Source organism: Pagrus pagrus (assembly GCF_965226575.1).
Source record: "Pagrus pagrus genome assembly, chromosome: 12".
Taxonomy (NCBI): Eukaryota; Metazoa; Chordata; class Actinopteri; order Spariformes; family Sparidae; genus Pagrus; species Pagrus pagrus.
The window spans coordinates 26,537,699-26,556,651 of record NC_140196.1 but is presented as its reverse complement, the minus strand read 5'-3'; the positions used below and the strand labels follow the sequence as shown (position 1 = coordinate 26,556,651).

Below are 18,953 nucleotides of genomic sequence, written 5' to 3'. Positions count from 1 at the left end.
AAATACATTTAGCAGGTAGTAGAAAGAATTTGGATTGAGTCAGAATTATAAATCAGGCCTTTGTCTTTAAATGCATACATCAATCCAAGTGATAGCCTGTAGGCCTTCTAGTCTTTAAGTACCACACTACCAGAAAATGGAGTTCATCACTGCTGGTTGTACCATAGATTCCATGCCAAATGATTTTCAAACTTGTTTACATCAAAGGTTGTATATTTTGGGTTAACTGTTGTTTATGTCTCGTTAACAGAAAAGGTCGACAAAAATACACTCCATTAGTTCATGTGTAAAATGTAAATGAAAGCAGAGGAAATGACACACCTGTGACACTGTATTTTGCTCATCTTTTTATTTCATGATTAATATTCACATCACTGGTTAACAATTAATCACAATGAACATCTCTTTCATACCAAATATTCAGAGTTGGAGGGGGAGATGAGCTCTATCTAATAGGACTGATGCTTCTAACAACCAGGAGTTTGTTTATTGTCTTCTGCATGCTCTTGCTATGGTGTTGTGCCCTAAAGAATAATACAGCGCACACTACAGTGGATCCACTCCACAGCACTGGAAAGTAGATTATTTTGCTTGTTTCCTTTCAATTTGTAATGACAGAATTGCACATTACAGAAGGTATGACCATAGAATTGAATAATATAAACACAAACTGTCTAATAAATGAAATTAATACAATATTCCATGTGTACAAAACAGCACAGTCATAATTTTGTGCTCTCTTTGAATAATTAACACGGTTAAAGGTTATTGGTTTTACTGGACAAGCATCTGATAGTTGCTGTTCATATGTGGTTAAGTAGAACTTGCTACTTTTAAGTGCTGTGGTGCTGAAGAGCCTCTGTAGGTGGGAGACACAGCTAGGGGCTCCAGGTGCATATCTACCAACACTCACTTTTATTCTGGATTTACCCTTTTTCCCACTTACATTTCAGGCAATTAGCCACCTCTCTTTGAGGGAAAGTTTAAATTCAAACTTAATTTTGAACTTTAGTTTGAACTCAACTTTCATTGATGTATCCTATGCTTTTTTATAGTGCAAATTAGGCCAAATGTTTCCATTATTCTCAGCCTTTGTTATTGACACTGAGAAGATAATTTGGTCCAAGACTTTCCTGAATTCAGCCCAGTGTTGGTAGGTATGTCAAGGTGTCTATATAGGAGCTGTCTAATACAGAACATTACTTTCTACCACATGCCAAAAGACTGAGTCTGGTTAATCGAAGAGGGGGGTGGTGGAAGGCGGGAGAAAGGGCCGACCAGTGTGCGTCAGTCGTCACATGTACTGTAGTGCATTTCAAACCAAGGTGGAAACCAATCAGATTGTTTCTTTCTGTTTAAATGAACTCAAGTTCGCCAAAAAATTCAGAGGGATGTCACTATGTTTTCTCATTTCAGGTTTTCCTTCTGTCATGCCTCTGTTTAGTCATATACTGTATTGGACCATACCAAACCTGACACACACTGCCTCCCTTCCTGCCCGTCAGTTTGAATCCGGTAAATAGTGTTTCCATATGTGACCTATCTTCCCAAATGGAACAGAAACAAACCTCATACATGTATTCATAACTTTGCATCTTTAATACATTTTAAAAACATTCTTGAAACTTCAGCAGCCATTTTCTTGGAGGAAAAAAGGCAGACACTGAGAAGGAAAAGTACACCTTTCCTTTCTTCTGCTTTCAATCTTATAATAATAATACCATTATTAACCTTTACGGTAAGAGGTTTGTGAACGTGAAAGCTCATCTGTCAACATCCACAACACCCTGTTATGAAGTAAGATTTTTTTTGTCTTTTTTTGTTTAAATTCTTATTTATTTGAGTTACTTCTGGAGTGATAAAAACATGGTGGAAACTATATACAAGGGACAGTGTGAGATACTAGTGGAAGGGTGTTATTCAAGCACAATAACTGGGGAATCAAACGGTTGTGAATGGGCATCAGAGGAAATCTGGTTATTACCATTTGTCCGAGCTGCAAAGCTACAAGGTTAACTATGAATACTAAAAGCATGAATATAGTCTGAAACCTAGACATACCCTCTGTGATTAATTGAATCTCAACTTTAAGAGGTCAATGGCCCTTAATGAATATTCTAAGTATACTGGAAACATAATTACCTTTACTAGATAGCTCCCTGTGCTATTGCTTTAGCATACACTGTATGCTAATCCACACTACTTGGCATACTGTATGCTATAAAGTATGCTAAGTAGGCTATAGATGACAGATATTAGATTTTTAAAGCCATGTCAATTTGGCTGATATTAATTTTGGTAGATAAAAACATTGTTTGAACATTTTTCAAAAGGAACCTTTAATTTTGGTTATTCAAGACTTTATAAAAGATATTATATAGTTGAAATTCTTTTTTAAAATGTTGTTTCATTGTGATGCCTTAAATCACACATGTTGTATATAGTTAAAATTAACTGTAACTTTGTTGTCTGTAAATTCATAAATCATAAGCATCATAAGTGTCCCTTTCAAAAACATGTTAGCTGTCTGGCTAACGTCATTCGCGTGCTGTCTAAATAAAAGCCATGCTTCTAATCTTTCACAATTGTTGCCATGCAAAGTGCATCATCTTATGTGTGACCTCATGTCTGTCTTATGTCTATTTTACAGGTTGCATAATAAACTTCACATGTTTGGATAGGAATGAATTAACCATGCAGATCTGCAAGTTCTCACTGTTTTAGAATAATGGAAACCATTTATAATTATTTAAAATACTGTATGTGAAAGGTGTGAAATTCATCATGACAAAACAATCTGCCGGAAGCAGTTTTGATGCTGGTCCTCTTAAAAAATGTCAAATAAGGCTCCTCAAAGCTCAGTATAGTTCTTGTTAAACAGAAACTTTCCCACTTGGAAAATGTGACTTTGTAGCTTGATCAGATAGTAATAACCAGTGAATGTTGACAAGTACAACATGAGGGCAAACTGGAGAGTTGAGTGTTAAACCATCATAGCCAACAGTACAACACTGATGACCACTAAAATCCACTAAAATCTTCTTATCTGACCAAGATTAACGGGCACCGCTGTGTCACCTAAGATACACGATATCAGGTCATCCTGTCATATGGTAACATACTCTTACACTGAGCTTCCAACACAAATTAAGACTACAACTTGTTCTTATTTTATATACACAAACCACTGTCTACACCTATCAAAGTGCTTTCATCCCTTCATTCTTCTATTCTTGAAGAAAGATTCATATTATCGTCTTCACATAAGACCCGCACATATGTCATGTATCATGTTTCACTTTGGGGCAACTCATGGGGATGATTTGGAGGGAACAGTACAATATTAAATATGTTTACATGTTACTTTGAGTTGTCTAGACTTTATTGTTGATCACTTGCTCTTTGATTATCATAACTATCTAACTACCAAGACTGTTTTGCTCCCAAAAGCACACATGTACAGTACACAGTTGACAATGTTTTACCAATATACAGTAAAGCAACTTTAATATCACTTCAGTGCATCAATGACTGAACAAGACTGTGTTCAAAGTGCACAAGACTTTTGATTTTTATGGGGAACTACACATCATTAATATGATTTTGAATGTATTTAGTATTCCAGACACAATAATATAGTGTGGCCAACGAAGCTGGTTTAAATGAGAACAGTATGTAAATCTACTGAAGCTTCTGGCGATGTAAGGTTTCTCAGTCAGCCTTTGTTAAATCTCAGAGCCAGACTCTCAGTGTTCCAGAGGCTAAGCAGCACTCTCTACAGGATGGATGCAGTAGCAACACTTCACACATCTGACAACTACGGCAAAACCCCACAAACACGTCAGTAATCCTTCATAGTTTCAGCAGAGACCAACCAAGCATTCCTAAATGCACAATGCATAGAATTACAGTGAGTAGACAGGGCTTTCTATAATAAGATGGCTGCTTCTACTCATTTTAGTGGTGTGACACATAACAATGCTTTTGTTCTGTAAATCAAAGTCACATCACAGTGTTGTTTTAATAAAATAAGTGCCAAAACTGAATTTAGGTGATTTCCTAAAATAATACAAAGTGGCTTATTACTCATCAACCATTGATTTAGATTTTCTGAGTGAACTACAGTATTTAAAAAAAAAGAGAAAAAGAACATGTTTTTATCGCTTAAAATGTGTATCTATTTTACAAAAACAGATTTGTTCACTAGAAATACAACCTCTAGCCCCAGTAGATGATCCTGGCCCTTCTTGGTTCTGCTTTGCTGAAATACTGCTGCATTCATGGTATTTTGAAACTGGGCAGTTCCTGCTGTCCAGTGTAGTAAAATAAAAGCTACAATTTTTTTACTTTAATTTTTTTTGTTTTTTGATATAGCCAGTGATTACCTTGATAAAACAAAAAAATGCTCAACAAAAAGGTGAAAAAAACATTTAAAAGCAATTTACTTCCATCTATTTACACTACAGATGTTGAGTAAATATATGCCAGAGATATAGATAGCTCGGACGGAACATCTGCTACTGTGCAGTCATCACCTGAAGCAGCTTGCTAGTAGCTCAAAATCACTAATAAGTTACAAAGAATTTGCCAACTTCAGACTTGCCATGAATGTAACATTATTCCCTTTGATTGACAGTTGTCCCAGCAAGCGAACTTGTTCCTCTCTTAACTACCTGTTAACCTCTGGTTGCTCTCTGTCTCTGTCCATCCCTCTCTGTCTGTACGTCATGTGTATGCATGGGTAACAGGAAGTATACCCAGCTAAGATCAAGAAAGAGGCAGGATGAGGTGAGCCTATGATGAAAATGTCCGACAATGACTATGATAGGAACAACACACCAACACAGCTCATCATTGTTTTTAAGAATATCAGCATAGACCACCAAAACACAGTAAATAGTTGATTTCATTCGAGAACAGAGAAATGCTGCTATGGACAGCATTGCATTTTTATTTTAGGGTGCTTCTTTGTTTGTGTGTGTTTGTGTGTGTGTGTGTGTATGTATTCATGGACACCAACAAGCATGTGTGTGCTTTCCTGTAAATATCTGTGCTTCTGTGCAAGTGTGTTTGTGTGTGAAGAAAGTTGACAGGTCTCACAGAGAGGATTCCAAGAGAAGGAAGGTGCTTTCTGTCTATCTGTCTCTAATAGCCACATATGAACTGTAAATGCTAGACACAGCTCAGGATGACTGCTAGGGTCAAGAGTCTATTAGGTGTATGAGTGGCATTGTGGGATTCATGGGAGGTTTGGGATTAAGCCATTAGACAGTGTAGGAACCAAAGAATTATGGTGCAAGAGAACCAGGTTGCATGTTTTGCGACAGAAATAGTCTTATTGAAAAAGACTAAAGGGTCTACTGCCCCCAAACTTCATGCCATACTGACATATGAGTATGTGAGTTTATTCAGAGATAAAGGTCAAGGGTTTGTAAGTCTCACATTGAAATAGCTTGGTTGTTTAGTAGCTTTTTTTGTCATTTTTTTTAAAATACTTTCATCAACCCAACCTGAAGGGGCTGCATCCATAGTGGTTTGTGAACTTGCGCTAAGACCATGTGACTAGGTCTAAACCAATGTGTTACAGGTTCAGCAAGTAACATTAAACAGTGCTGTTACACTCAATATCTCCAGTGGTGAATAATATATTCTACAGACTTGAAAAGACTGAGAAAGATTCAAGCTATCGTGTTGCAGGAAGTACCAACTACTTTGTGGAAGCTAATGGGGATCCAAATAAAGGACGAAGAATATTGTGTCGCAGTGAATTAAGGCCCAGTCACACCAGAAAGGTGCATGATGAATTTCATTTGTGCGTCTTCCAGAACTATGTAAATCTCTATGTAGCTTGGTGACATAAGGACTAATAGCAGAGCTAACTGGTAAACTACTGTAGCTAACCGCTAAGACCCTAAAAAGCTCTGAGGATTTTTCCATATTCTCTTCACCATGCTGTTCACTTCCCCTGGCATTTTGCTCTTAGGATTGTACATTATTTTATTCACTTAATGAAGACGTGACACACCGCTTTAAGCTAGCCTGCTATATGACAGTTAGCAACATTGCTAGTACAGTTGCTAATTGGATGTTCACACGATTCCTGTTACTTAACTATCTGCAAACCATTCCTCTTTTGCTCCAACAAAGGTGGGCAAATAACAATAAATTATGTATTGCAGCTAATTAGCTACCAGAGCTTCCTACATTCTAGATTCTCGTGCCTTCCGATTCCTCAAAGGACAGCACAGTTGAGACGGCGGGCTAATGGTCAAAAGTTCACTGACTAGAACTTGATGAAAAAAAAATTGGCATATTTTGACTTTTGCCTGCATGAATGAAACCGCTGATAATAATATGATTTTACCATCAAGTTCTGCTAATTCAAGTGCAAAGACTGGGTCTTCAGTCACGCAGCAACATGTGACATTGACACTGTCCTGGAAAAGTTCTACACACAGTGTACTGTGCGCTAATGCTTTCATGTTGCTTGACTAAAAGGTGCAGCAGCTAAGGGTTAACAGTTAAGGGTTTAAAAATCCTGTTCAAGATCACTCCTCTCCCAAATTTGTATCACTCCTTCAAGGTCAAATTCTGTGATCTTAACTTAAAAAATACTTGGCTTCAACATGAAACACGTGTTCAGTGCCAAATCCTGTTTGAGCCAAGGCTTCCCAGAGAAGCAGAGCTCCACCATCGGTTTAGACCCACCTCTCTTGAGAATCATCATGCAATTATCATATCATTAAATGTCTCAAAAGTTGTCTGCTTTGTTGCAGCCACTACATTTCCTAGTGAGTAGTTTTAGTACATCTTCCTTAAAATGTAACACCAGAATTGTCTGACATCCTAAAAGCATCTGAACTGACTTTTTCCAATGATTTTGAACTCTACCTTTAGATCTCTTTACTGATCTCTCCAACTGTTTCCTCTTAACTGTACATAAGCCTTCATCCTCTGCACCAATCACTGCTAATTGTGAGCATCATGACATTAATAGTCGACGATAAAGAAGCTTCATTGTAATATTAGGGGGAGACGACTGGAGCATTGAAACCAAGAGATGTAGTCGGAGATATTGTTTAATGAGTGAGCTGTAGAATGACCTATATAATGAGAGAACATGCAGTGTTGTAGATACTGCAGATTTGGAAGGAATTGCTGGCAACTGGGAGGCTGGGCCTCAGCTGGCTAGTGTGGTCTGGGGCTAAGTGGGCACGGACCTGGGATGGATCAGGAGCAAATAGTAGTCTTAGTGAAGGTCTGTTAACAAGGTTGGAAGATCAAAGTGGTTTTGAATTGTAGGTATGTAAGAGGGGATTCTGAGACAGGATCTTTGCACTATAAGGACATGTGTTAAAACAGTAATTAGACTCAACTGTGGAAATATTCTATGAAAAAACTGGCTATGCTCAGTATACTTGTCTTCTCTGTGGTAGGCAGGGCCAAAGGTCAACCCGAGGGCATTGACAGGTCAAAGGTCAGGGTTGGTAGCAGGAAGCTGGCTGGCGGACCCCAGAGAAACACTGAGAGGCAATTGGTCAGTCCGGTGCTGCGGTGGGCAGGATGAAGGGCGGGGCCAGAGGGAGGTGACTGCGCCGTGGTAGGTTGGTTGGTTGGTTGATTGGCGGGTCGGCGAGTGCCACGTGTCTCCCACCACAATCTACAGGTCATTGGGACTCAATCTGTGGAGGGGAATAAACTGGATTAAAGAAAGTAACATTTACCAACAGAAAAAAGAGAAAGGAAGGTGAAAAGGAGATAAAAGTGATGCTGAGACTGGGATGGAAAATTTCACAGTTCAAATTTTGCCAGGTGGTGTCAGCCTGATACTGTCTGGGTTTGGTTCATTTGAATTATGGGACAAATTATAAAACATCCTTGTCTTTTATTGTATTAGCACTACAACCATCCATCAATTAGGCCGAGTTTGGCAGCAGCATCAGGTGGCAGAAGTCTGTTGTCCCTCTGAACTCGGAGTGTGGAGGCCAGCTGCAGCACCAGAGATGAAATTATCTAGTAAGACTGGCTAATCTTTACTTTGTAGATCTCTGTATGATTTCCCTTTGAAGCAAAGTCTTTTTACCACTCAACTCCATCAGACATCCCAGAAATCTCCACTTATTTATTGTCATTTGTCTCAGTAATTGACCTCTCTTCTCAAAAGCCCTGAAAAACATTTGATCAATCATTGCTTAGCAACCATAACAGGCAAGTCAGGCCTGTCAAGCTTTGGATTTCTATACATGTCAAATCAAAAACACAAGACAAAAAGCGTAAGGAGTGGATTAAAGAGTGCGTTTATCTTCTCTAATATAAGCTTCAGCATTCATTCCAAATTGGCCAACTATATCTTGGTGTATTTTGAAAATATTGCCATAATTTAAAGGTAGCTCCAAAAATATAGGAGGCAGCATATCAACAGAGTAACCAACAACTCTTTGCTAGCTATCCTTGGCTGTAGCTAGCTAATTAACTCTGTTACAGGGAGAATCACGGCAGGCAACCGGGCTCAGCTCAACTAGGCTCAGAAGCCTCCCAGTGAACATGGCTGGACACTGGAATAGTCGGCCAGAGAGAGCAGGTGGTTCACATCATAATGACCAGAATAAGTTAGCCTAATGTTAGACAATGAATAAGTATGTACCAGGGTTGGGCCGATGGCTGACAGCCATGGACTACTAATCCCTGACCAACGTAACATTGTGATTTAAAAGGCTCCCCACCAGAGTCCAAGTCACAGACTTGAGTCCCCATCTCTGGTTATTCCTTATCACAAACAATAAAGCATACAACTATGTGTTGTTTGTCCAAGTATGTGTATCACTGTAAGCTTTCATCCAAAGATTATTTAGAGCAAATAACATTTCAAGTACATTTATTATCACTATACGATAAATAAAGAAAAATGCTTCTCTTCAATTTCCATTTATTTTACATTGGACTAGATCAGCAGCTGGTGAGGATGCTGACTCATGTAGACCTTGCTTTAGCATCAGTCTTTGAGCATAATATGATTTGTGTAGCCACTATGCACATCTTTGAGAACCTTTTACAGCCTTGTTGTTTATTGACAAGTTAGCTGGAAACATTAAAAAGTCAGCTGGAGACAGTTTTCAATCAGCTCACGGAGTTTTAGTGTTAGCATTATCTTACACTAGCTAGGTACAGCTGATACTGCTGCCAGAACCAGTTGTCATCTCAGCCAACAAAATCCACCTGTCCGGGCTGACACCATCAGGCTGACACCATCCTGTCAGCCTGCTTGAGTTCTAACTAAATATCATTACTATAAGTGATAATGGTGGTAAATCTGCCACCATTGTCAATCTGAACTGTAAATGTACCAAATGCAAGCTTAGGAAGTATAGTAACAGTGAATAAGGAAATAATGGGAGGGCGGGCTTAGCTAATGGTCAGTTGGCGACAATAACAGACGCGCACTTCAGTGCTTTAAAACTGATAGATCTATTTGTGTTGTGTTTACCCACTTGTCTCAGTGATGCGTTTGTCTATGCTCAGGGGCTCCCTGAGTCCGTCTCCTCCAAAAGGAGTAGCTGTGGGCTCCTTTACCCCATTCTCCTTAGCAACACCTCCTGGTGCTGTTGTGCCGCCTGGGGGTAAAGACACCTTCTCCTCTGTTTTCTCCTCCTGTAGCCAGATATAGACACCAAGGGCAGGCAGACACACACATGCACACGCACATGCACACACACACACACACACACACACACACACACACACACACACACACACACACACACACACGTTTTTTTGGAAGTGTACTTCATGCTACAGCACCATCTAGTGGTGTCAGCCAGTAAAGCACAATGACTAAGCAAAACCAGTTAACTGTCTGTTTACTGATAATATTAATGTCTGTTTTAAATTTTAACCTTGTGTCCATTGGCTTGTCCGTTGCCTGGCCCCACATTGTCCATGGAACCAACCTTAGACTTAGCTTTATTGTTCTTCAAGTCAATCTTCACATCACCCCCACCTGAGGCAAAAAGAAAAAAAGGAAATATGAGACCAACTTGGAATAAAGATGGGAAAATATAGATGGATAGACGTTTTAAAACTGACCTGGCTTATATTTGATATTGTCCTTGGAGCCACATTTGGACGTGACCTTGCTAACATCAACCTTCTTATTCAGGATCTGCACCTGGGGATGAGGAGATATATATAATGTAGCCTCCTAATACTAGCTTAGAAAGATGCCACATCCAGTACAATGCATCTTTTTTTCAGTATCCATTCTATCCTATTCTATTTCCATCAAACCACTGTCATCCATTTTTATGCACCTGCTTCGTTTACATGATATTCCGTAAGTAAAACAGGTACAGCAAATGCTGGGCTCCATACCCATACTTCACTACGTACTTTGACCTGTTTTATTGTAACTGAAAGTGAAAGACTGGTAAATGATGCTCCATTTATGCAGATAAATCAGGACAGGCTATAATTGGAGGACGGTGGAAGGCAGTTATTGGATCGTTGTCGCATCATGAGAGCGTGTGTTCAATGAGTAATCCTGATTAGTCTGACAGCAGCTGGCACTGATGGCTTTTAGGACCTGGAGACCTGCCTGACAGTGTGTGATAAGATCAATCATACTTACATATTTGATGACAGACAGTGAACCTCAGTGGTGTTAAACTTTTATTATTGCCTTATTGATATTAGAGTTCGCCTCATTAGAGGCTGTTCGACAGGGTACCATATTAGTGACCTAATTCTATAATATAAACACAATATTATAAATTCTTAACATGCTAAGTGAAATACTCATTTGCCATTTTAAACCGAGGAAAACACCAATGACTTCAGTTCAATTCTTTTTATATTTAATGTAGCTTTACAAGGTTACAATGAATGCAGCTTTAAAATGTGTTAATACTATAGTACATTCTCATGAGATTTATAAACTTGTACTACAGTCTTCATACCTTATAGGACTGTATTGGTTGCTATTTGCTTACTTTATGTGAACCATGCTTTGAAACACACTTTTACATATGTTGCAGCCTGTTCTCACTCCCAACTCTAGAGTCACTTCTTGAAGCACCCCTCTAGTGCAGTAGTATAAGGAGTGACAAAAGTCCAGGTCTGGGGGGTGGGCATGATTGCAATGGTAAGTAAGTTAAGGTATGTAAATGACATAACTTATATTACATGTATGTGACTTGCGTTATGTGACGTGATATTAAATTGAAAAAGTTTTTGCAATGATTAAGATTTCTGTAAGCTTAACATGTCATGTCATGACTATGGTTTAAATTGATGGGAGTGACCCAGAGAGCATATTTCAGGGTCCACAAAACTGATTGGATATTGTGATCAGTCCAGGTTCGGCTTTATTTGATGCCAATACTTGGACATCAGCCATTTCCACGATACCTTTTGCATTTCGGTTATTTGATCTGACACAGCAGAGTGGTGATTGTGAGAGCAGCCCAGAGATGGAATATGATCGTGCAACTGGTGTTTGGAGCAGATGGCAGCAACATCTGGAAGGGTGGGCAGGAGGACCTGTGCTCATTTCACTTTAAGTGATATCAATCGGAAAAGCAAATAGAGGGAGCCATGAATGTGCTGGTCACTTTCATTCACATTTACTCGATAATCCTTTCATGTAAATGTTTGATATTTAGAAAATATTGCTGTAGTTGAACTACCAATTGCTTCTAGCAAAACAAAAAAGAAGAACACTCTCAAATCTGAATCTAAATTTGTGTGCAGCAGTTTAACTAAGGATAATACAAGATTTATGGACACAGTATACTGATTCAGAAGTCAGACTGACTTAATTTCTTTCCAATTAGTATCAGATCTCACATGATTGCTTAAACAAGAGTTAAGAATAGAGAATGGTGGTTTGATTAAGCCTGTTATAACAGTCCAGTAAGGTCAAGTGATAAAGGCTTAAGAACTGTCTGTTTCTGTGTAGAGCCCAGTCAGATGTAAGATATAATATGCATCCAAATTCCTCTCTAATCCCTTTGTGACAAATCAGATTGTTTTGTGGCCGGGTTAAAAAGGAGATCCCCAATTGATCATGATTTTGAGCAAGACAGCCACAAAGAGGCTAAATTAGCTTAACAATGATATGCATCCACTCTGACCAGAGTCTGCCTCCAGCTCCAGCAGTACTTACATTGCCACCTCCAGGGACATGTTTGATATTGTCCTTGGAGCCACAGCGAGACGTGACATGGCTGAAGTCCAGCTTTTTGTGCACTATCTGAACCTAAAGACAGGCAGGCAGACACACAGACAAGCGAGGGAGTGAGGAGATAGAGAGGGAAAAGAAAGAAAGAAAAAAAGAAAGGCATGACAGACAAGAGCAACAGAGAAGAGCAGATCAGCTGGCGGTTTTAGTTAACAGGAAACAGAGTACCCTCGCTCTGTAAGTATGGAAGACATTCTGTCATTCAAATCAAATGGTTCCTCCTATACATTACATTAGTCAGAGCATGGCACTGTAAAACTAGTTTTGGGAAATTATTCAACAAACTCACTGTGATTTAAACTGAGGATGTCACTAATCGGACAAATTTCTTATAGGAAAAGTTCCAACAAAAATAAATGCCAAAGTACCAAAAGATGAGGATACTGACTGAATAACAACATAGCGCTTCCATAAACAGCATTAACCAAAACTGATCTAGCACAGGACAAACACTGGAATAGGTTACAGAGCACATGCAACACAATATCAAACAAGACAGGGATTTTGTGTTAACATGCTGTTCTAAGCAAAGAAGCAACTGAAAGCGACTAGTAAAGGAGTATGGAAGACAAAAAACGCTCCTTTTAGGTTTTATCAGCTGTTGTTTTACCCTGCAGACAGTCCAACAGTTTCATGTAAATATTGCATGGTTTGGTTGGCCAGGACACCTGAATTTTCTTAAAGCAATACTCAGAGATTTGGAGAGTTTTGCCAAGTGGTCAACCTTAATATTCAATGATGATGACCAAAATCATTTGTGGCATTTCTTGAATTGATCTCTTTGATATTTCAACTTTCAGTTTTGTCTATGAGCAGGGAAAATAATTGTGTAGCAAAGGCTTCCAACACAAAGACACCAAAAGCATTAACACTTTCACAACATAAGAAAAATGACTGGGTTAATAAATGACATCATATCGGGTTTGAAAGGGGCACCATAAATACAATAAATACAAAAAGTAGAAATGAATTGAGGTTGAGTAGGATTTAAATGACTTGCAGTTCAGCAGTGCCATTAGACTGGACATATATGTGATTTGTGTCTTTTTGTTTTAACAGCAGGAGAGCTTAAAGGTCCCGTATTGTATTGTAAAGTGAGATTACCATATTTTTTTTTTGTTTTTTTTACTGTAAAGCAGGTCTGCGTACGACATAAATACTGTGAAAGTATCAAAACACTCAATCCATGGAGAAATGCACAAAGCCTGTATTGACAAAATGTGTCTTCAGTAAGGTTTTGATGTCACAACTACACAGTGACCATCCAGACAGAAGGTGAACAGTCGTGCTGCAGCAATAGATAGTATGCGATTACTAATGTGAACATTTTACATGAAAGCATGTTAACATTCTTTAGTACACACCCAAAATTAAAGTATGAAGCTGAGCACAATATGGGACCATTAAGCTTGAACCTGGAAGTAACCTGTATTCAGTTAAGTCCACATCTCAGACACCTCACAAAGCATGTGTCTCTGAATGTGTCATGATGTTAGTGGGTGAAAACTTGCAGTTCATCAGTTTTATTGCCGAAACTGGACATTAGGCAGACTAACAGAGGACACAGGCCGACACATTCTTTCCCCTATACTTGTCCTTTTTATTTTGCCAATAACAAGATATTCAGCCTATATACACTGACAGCATTACTGTGTCCTATCAGTCTGAAGTTTTACTTCACACACACACACACACACCTCCTCCACCTCATTGTGTTGTGATGTCAGTTTCATGGCCTCTCTGGTTGTATTGTGAAAAGCCATGCAGCAGACATAAGACGCCTTCCCATTCCCTCTGTCTCTGTCTTAGTCTCTTTGTCCAGGATGAAAATGGCATGATGACGCAGGTGGCACCAGCAAAGGATGACTCACTGAGCAGTGAGCACACGCTTAATGTGCGAGCACACACACGCGCGCGCGCGCGCACACACAGACACACACACAAAGAGAGAGCAGTAGCCTAAACCGAGTTTTCCTGTCTAGTTTCCCATTGTGAACCTAATTGATTTCAGTGCACCTGTAGTAGCTGCTAGCTTGTGATTAATAATGTCTCTTTAAATTCTGTGAGGAATGGTCCTCATGCTATCAGACTGAAGGGACACTGCAGGATAATAAAAAAAATGTCCCCATATTACTACAAGGGAAGAAGTAAGTGACACAGAAGTGAACCTAAACCAGGTAGAAAGTGACCATATTTCATTATTCATAGTTCATTTCACTGGTTAGCTCTTCCGAGGATTCTTTTTTCATCTATGTTCCTCGTACATTCCTCTTCTGTGCATGCACCCTGCAGCTGTGTGCACACTGTTACCAACCACTGCTGTGTACATACAGCAGCACAGCACCCTACTGTCCTGGGCGCTGTGGACAAACCTGCAACTAGCAAACAACAAGTGAACAAAACCAAGAAAAGCTGCTCTTTTGTTTCAAACAATGGCATTTATATATTCTTTTTTTGCACTTGCTTCCCACTTCTACAATATGACAGCTTCCTTTTCTTGGGAAGAAGGAGTAGAAAAAAATATGTGTGACACCAGTCACGACAGGATGGTGGGGGTTTACAGTAGTGGTGCAAGAGAACATACTGTAGACGTATAAGGCATGTAGAGGCCATTTATGTGTTATACAATGACATAACTGGGTGTAGTTTTTAGTTGCACTAAAATCAATGTTAATTGATCAAACCAAGGAGAACATAGGTTCAAATAGCTGCCCCTTAAATTACTTGTATTTTGTACAAGGAGAAAACGGTTGTAGTTTGGTTGATGTGCTTGGTCGATGTGTTGACCGGTATATATAGCTCAGTGCATATAAATATTGAGGTGTTATTAAAATGAAAATGTAAATGGGAAGAAAATGTGCAGTTTAGATTGACTATACTGCTGTAAAAACACATCAGAATTTTTTTATTTTTTTAAAATGTATTTCAACTGTATGTACCATTTTTTTCCCCTGGTGTAGCGGACTGAACACAGGAATATACGCGGAAACTAAATTCCTTTTGATGGTTTAATCAAAAGCTCTCTGTACCTGTGTTGCAGTGCACAGAAACACACACAGATCCAATGAACCCTGACTTTAAGGAGGAAGGATGTCAAGAAAGACAAGTAACAGACCGAAGAGGTCCAGCCTCATCCAGCCACCTTTGGAAGAGTAATGACTTTGTTTGCTCTTCAGACAGAGACTACATCCACATGGATGGATCATTAGACTTCTCTAGGGCTATAATTTGCAGGGATGACCAACATTCCTCTTTGGGTGTGTTTCACCCTGCTCCTCTCCTTTCCTCACATTAGAGATGCAGCCCCCTCACATTTCCTGTTCCCATTCCGGTTCCTGCTGTCACCTAGCTGAGTTCTTGGCTGGAATGAGATCTTCCAGGATGAAATAGTGAACGCGGGGCTGACTGGTAGCGCCCCTAAGCGCCATGTGTAGAAACTAGTTGTAATGGTTTATCTATCCAACAGGAGAAGCAGTGTTTTTGGAAGCTGAAGCAGTTGATGTGTCTAAAATCAGCTGTTCTTACTGTATTATAGACCTACGGTATTTGATGCGTATGAGGGTGTGTGCTTCCCACACAGAGCGTATTGATTATTATTGATGATTATAAGGCTACCATAGGCTACGAGTTCATAAATAGTATGCTTCAGCTTTTTGTTTCTCAACATAAAAATAAAAGTAATATGGCTGGAAAAAATTAATGATGATGTCAACTAACTTGAAAAGCGACCGACTTGATTAACCTTGTTTACAGTGTGAGACATCCTGTTGACAGTTTAATAGACATCAAATTTATGATAGATGTCTATGAGTAAATGTCTATTTGTTGCAGTACTGCAGTCGCCCCCTGAGACAGCTACCTTACAGCTTCCTCTAAAGCTGCCTTCCGAGACAACTCGTAACTTCTTCCTACTACAGTTGAACACCACTCAAAGCCGGAATTTTTGCTTGTAAACTCGTGGCAAATTCATCTACCCTGACTTCACGAGGGAGCAGTTGCCTGACGTCCCACAACAATGGCAGCACCCATGGGGAGGGAGCAGGATGTATTTGCAGTCCATAGTATTTGTATTAAGCTAGTGAAAGGAATATTTAGAAATATTTTCAAGTATAAAAGTGCCATAAAATAAATGTATGATGGAGTCTGTTCCCTCCCGTGTCGTCTTCCCTCCTCCATTTCATTTATACATGCAATGAGGATACACTGGTTCACTTTTGTTGTTGTGTCAAAGGAATCAGAATTTCGTTACAGTCACCCAAGTTTTTGTTAACTTTTGGAGTTATGCACCTAAAATTCTTAGTGGTCAGAAGCTGGAAATATCAACGAGGAAAGTTCGACCTTTGATGCTGAGTGGAACGCAAAACAAGTCAACAAGTGGCCATGGAATCCACAAAAATTCTGTTTAGAGAAAAGTCTGTATCTTATTTTAATTTATTTGGTCATATGAAAACAGTGAAGCTGGAAATTCCTTCCTTTCAGTTCAGTTTGTGTTTATAGACACAATGAAATAAAGTGGTGACTGCAGTGTGTACCAATATTTCATTTTATATTACTTATTTCTTAATGTAGTGTCCACAGGTATGAACAACAATGGTGAGGCGTGTGCTGGGTGGATGTAGAATAGGCGGTGTACGTGGTGAATGCAGAGAGAAGGTGGAAGGATGTACTTGTGTGTGAGGGTGTGGATGTAGGGACTCACTCTGGCCTTGGCGGCATGGGTGGAGGCGTCTGATGCCTTGTTGTTCGGGGTGGAGGAGACCTGGGAGAGACAAGCATCCCCTGGTCAATACAACCTCCAACCAACTACACACCACAACACAATGGGGTGGGAGAGCAGGTGGAAGGGTGGGGACATGAGAACTGTTTGAGTGGAGGGCGGGCTGAATGTGTGGGTTAGCAGCTTGAACAATTAGACGAGTGTAAGTGTCAGTGCAGCCAATTGAAAGTATGTGTGAAAAATAAGAACATGGGTCAAACAGAAGAATATTTATTGAACTAACTATATAAAAGAAATGTGTGGGTGTATAAATAATCTTAAATAATTGATAGCAGTAGTATAAATTAGATGCAAGATTTAATTATGGGCCAGTCAAATGGGAGGGGAATAATTATGTGTACATATGTTCGTGAGGCAGTCAATCAGATGTACTATATCAGATGGATAATGGCAACCATTCATTCCAGTAAGCTGGAGCAGATGGAGCATTTTTCAAAACATGACAAAGAATTACAGTAGATTAGAACCAATAAAGTACAGTTTGTCCTGTGTTAGTGAGAGCCAATCACATATCATCACAAAAAAAGACAGCAATTAGAACAACAACCAGAAAACAACAGATTTAATGTCATATTACTGGAGCTTATACAGTTGTTCAGAAAAATATCACCAGTCCAATTCCTAAATCAGAAGACGGAAAAGTTATTGGACCAATAAGCTCCTGTTGAATGAAATACATAAAAAGTACATAATAGACAAACCAAATATTCATATCACTGTGGACTGAATGAGTCAGTGCTACTTATTGTGATGCAGGGCAGGGACATGTTTTTGTGTGTAAAGTGGCTTAACGCTGACAGACTGACAAAAAGAGCAAGAGCATGTCTTTGAAACGGAACGGAACAGACCTGCTACTGCAAAACACAGTGGATCTGCCTGAAAGAGTGAATAGTGCCCACAAATTACAGGTCGCTGTTGACAACCAGAGACTCAACTGCAACATTTAGCCTCTTTTGTTGTGTACAGGAAATATGAGGCTATGCCAATTTCACAAAACCATTTGGAGAGGTAACCACAGCTCCTTCTCTACACTGATCTAACCTAATTGGCCATGTGATCATGTCTAAATGATACAGGTTGAGGAAGTGAGGAAGCACTGTGAATATGAAACAGGGTGTTGCCAAAAAAAGAGCATGCATGCTGTTTCCCTGGATAAATAGAGGGGGAGATGTGCTGGGTATGACATATCTAAAATGGTTTGCATACCCTGTTTACCCACCCAGCTACTGATTTATGTTATTCTGCTCTACAGTATGACCTGGCAGCAGAAGGTTAATGGAATATGGACAGATATGACAGAAAGATAGAAGTAAAGGAGATGAAATGCATCTGAGAGCACTGAAATGTATATCTTACATCTGCACCTCTAGCAAATGTTTACATCAGCATTGAAAAGTAGTACTGAAATGAAGCAGTTCCAGACTTACAGCCTGAAATGACCAATGCAAAAAAAAAAGTTACTTCAAGTATGAAACGCGAAAACATACAAACGCATCTTTACGTATGGCAAGACAGGATTGTGCACCCCAAAAAACAGGAAAAGGAATGCAAAAAAGTATTTTGGAAAATGCACTTTCTTGCCAAGATGTCTTAATGCTTAATATGAAGTTAGACGAGATGGTTAGCTTAGCTTAACATAAAGACATAAAGAGGGTAACACCTCCAGCATTCAAATGTAAATATACATAGGAAGTAACCTGAAGCTAACAAATACATTATATCTTGTTAATTTTATTTATGTGAATCATTCCTGTCATTCTTGACATGATAAATAGTGCTCTCATTTGTACACTAAAAATTACGCTAGAGCTGGGCAATGATTACCTAGCATTAAGACTGGAAATCCTGGGAAACACCTCCAACATTCTCACGTTGGCTAAATACACATCCTGGCACTCTAACGTGTACTAATACATTGCATCTTGTGAATTATTTTTTTTT

General features: G+C 39.2%; 1 protein-coding gene across 5 annotated transcripts in view; it reads right to left on the bottom strand.

Moving 5' to 3' along the window:
- Positions 1-332: 332 nt before the first annotated feature.
- The window catches only part of map4l (microtubule associated protein 4 like), a 113,041-nt gene continuing 94,420 nt past the window's right edge, over positions 333-18,953 (bottom strand). For 4 of the 5 annotated variants that reach the window (XM_084368621.1, XM_084368623.1, XM_084368625.1 and 1 more), the window contains 6 exons: positions 16,935-16,994; positions 12,161-12,253; positions 10,084-10,165; positions 9,894-9,997; positions 9,489-9,648; positions 333-7,682 (listed from right to left, as the gene is read on the bottom strand). In XM_084368621.1, the coding sequence (XP_084224747.1) occupies positions 7,678-7,682; positions 9,489-9,648; positions 9,894-9,997; positions 10,084-10,165; positions 12,161-12,253; positions 16,935-16,994 (504 nt within the window). In that variant the 3' untranslated portion in view covers positions 333-7,677. The remainder of the gene's footprint in view (positions 7,683-9,488; positions 9,649-9,893; positions 9,998-10,083; positions 10,166-12,160; positions 12,254-16,934; positions 16,995-18,953) is intronic. The other variant, XM_084368622.1, reaches the window with a different exon arrangement.